Source organism: Thermobia domestica, unplaced genomic scaffold, assembly GCF_964235325.1.
Source record: "Thermobia domestica unplaced genomic scaffold, izTheDome1.hap1.1 HAP1_SCAFFOLD_680, whole genome shotgun sequence".
NCBI classification, from domain to species: domain Eukaryota; kingdom Metazoa; phylum Arthropoda; class Insecta; order Zygentoma; family Lepismatidae; genus Thermobia; species Thermobia domestica.
The window spans coordinates 54,159-56,245 of record NW_027656390.1 but is presented as its reverse complement, the minus strand read 5'-3'; the positions used below and the strand labels follow the sequence as shown (position 1 = coordinate 56,245).

The 2,087-nt window shown below is 39.0% G+C and overlaps 1 protein-coding gene across 1 annotated transcript; it reads left to right on the top strand.

Annotated features, from left to right (window-relative positions):
- Positions 1-252: 252 nt before the first annotated feature.
- On the top strand, positions 253-735 carry LOC145677188 (uncharacterized). Its single transcript, XM_081747800.1, has one exon. The coding sequence runs from the start codon at positions 253-255 to the stop codon at positions 733-735; it is 483 nt and encodes a 160-aa protein (XP_081603926.1).
- The last annotated feature ends 1,352 nt before the right edge of the window (positions 736-2,087 follow it).

The following is a 2,087-nucleotide window of genomic DNA, read 5'->3' as shown; positions in this document are numbered from 1 at the left end:
CATTAATGAAAGCACCCAAGTAATGGCGAAAGCTGGATTTGAGAGGGTGGGAGTACACTTGTCTCGGAGAGATTGAGCAAGACAACTCATACCGGTCTTGGGTCTACAGGGGAAACGAAATCTGACACTTTGGAAATAAGACCAGAATGCTGTGACTGGTTGATACCAGACGTTCTTCTTAAGAGGGTTATTTTGTCGTTTGCAAACCGGATATTTGAATCCATAGGGATTCCAGTAACGTTGTATCCAAAGATGATTTTGCAAGAAATTTGGCGATTGGAATTAAGTTGGGACGAAGAAGTACCACGGGCAGTAAGGAAGAAATTTTTACAGTGGGTAGGTGAATTGCCTTTGTTGAAAGAACTTTCATTTCCTAGATATATACAAGGAGATTCAGAAAATTGTAGCCTACATGTATTCTGCGATGCAAATGAAAGAGCCTATGCTATGGCAGTTTTCCTTAGAACTATTACCAGAGAAAACATTAATGTGCAGTTAGTACAAGCCAAAACAAGATTTGCTCCTATAAAGAAATCACACATAGCAAGAATAGAATTATTGGCAGCTACTATTGGTGGAAGACTAGCTACTTCTGTGCTTGAGGCCTTGAATCTTGAAGGTATACAGATTTATTATTGGACAGATTCTTCAATAGTTCTTGCATGGATTAAACGAGATGAGCAATGGAATACTTTTGTTTGGAATCGAGTGAAAAAAAATCCGAAAATTAAGTGAAAAAGAAACTTGGCATTACGTACCAGGAACCATGAATCCGGCAGATTTACCATCGAGAGGATGTAGTTCAGAACAACTGCTTGAGTCAAAACGGTGGGAAGGTCCTTCGTGGCTGCAACGCCCCAAGGAGATATAGCCAGAACAGAAGTATGAGTACAAAGAAGAAATTATTACACAGGAAAAGAAAAAGACGGTCTCATCAGCTATGCTTAATGTTGGAAAGGAGGACAGTGACTGGTATTATCGCCATCATTCGAAGTACGAAAAAATAGTTCGCATAATAGGTTGGATGAAAAGATTTATTCATAATTGTCGTTCTAAGCAAAGAAGAAGCAACGAATTTTCTGTTGAAAAATTGATATCAGCACAGAAGACTGTTATTAGACTAGATTCCTTTGAGGATGTTGGCGACAAGAATTTGAAATCTTTGTGTCCGTTCGAAGACAATGACACAATCATCAGAATAAAAACCAAAATTACAGAACTTTCAGATATTGAAACCTTTCGTTATCCAGTTGTGTTGCCAAGCACACATCCAGTAGTAAAAAGGTTAGTTTACGATAAACATGTGGAAGCTTGTCATGTTGATGTCCAAGGTTTGTTGAGTCTTCTTAGGGAACAGTTTTGGATACTCAAAGGAAGAAAAACTATTCGATCTATAATAAAGCAATAAAGCAAACGATATACTGCCAAGAAGTTGGAACCAATCCCTGTAACCCTACCCAAAGATAAAATCCGAGATGCAGCAGTGTTTGAAGTAACGGGAGTGGACTTTAACGGACCAGTTAGACTACAAAATGGAGGAAAAGCTTGGATTTGTATATTTACCTGTGCAGTACATAGAGCAGTGCAGCTTGTTTCCGGATTATCAACTAGTGACTTTCTGCAAGCCCTCAGAAGATTTATAGCGCATCGAGGCCGTCCTTCGGTAATTTACAGTGACAATAGGACGAATTTTTTTGGCACAGAAAATTTATTGAGCAGACTGGATTGGAAATGTATAACGTCTTTTGCAACTGTGAAACGCATCAAGTGAAATTCAGTCCACCCAGTGCTGCTTGGTGGGGTAGATGGTGGGAGCGTTTAATTCGATTAATGAAAGGGGAATACTTGGGAATAACTCTTAAGGGGAATACTTGGAAGGGCTTCGCTAAATTATGAAGAATTCATTACAGTGTTGTGTGACTGTGAAGCTGTCGTGAATGGTCGACCGTTAACTTATGTTTCTGATGATAGTTTGAATTTATTAGCTTTAACTCCATCTATGTTTCTCCAGCATGTTAGAGAAGTAGGAGTACCGGATCTCGATAACTTGGAATCCGTTAAGATACAAAAACGGTTGAGATATTTTC

Bases quoted from the DNA above. Each gene is read 5' to 3' on its own strand.
- LOC145677188 (XM_081747800.1), top strand. From the start codon at position 253: ATGATTTTGCAAGAAATTTGGCGATTGGAATTAAGTTGGGACGAAGAA.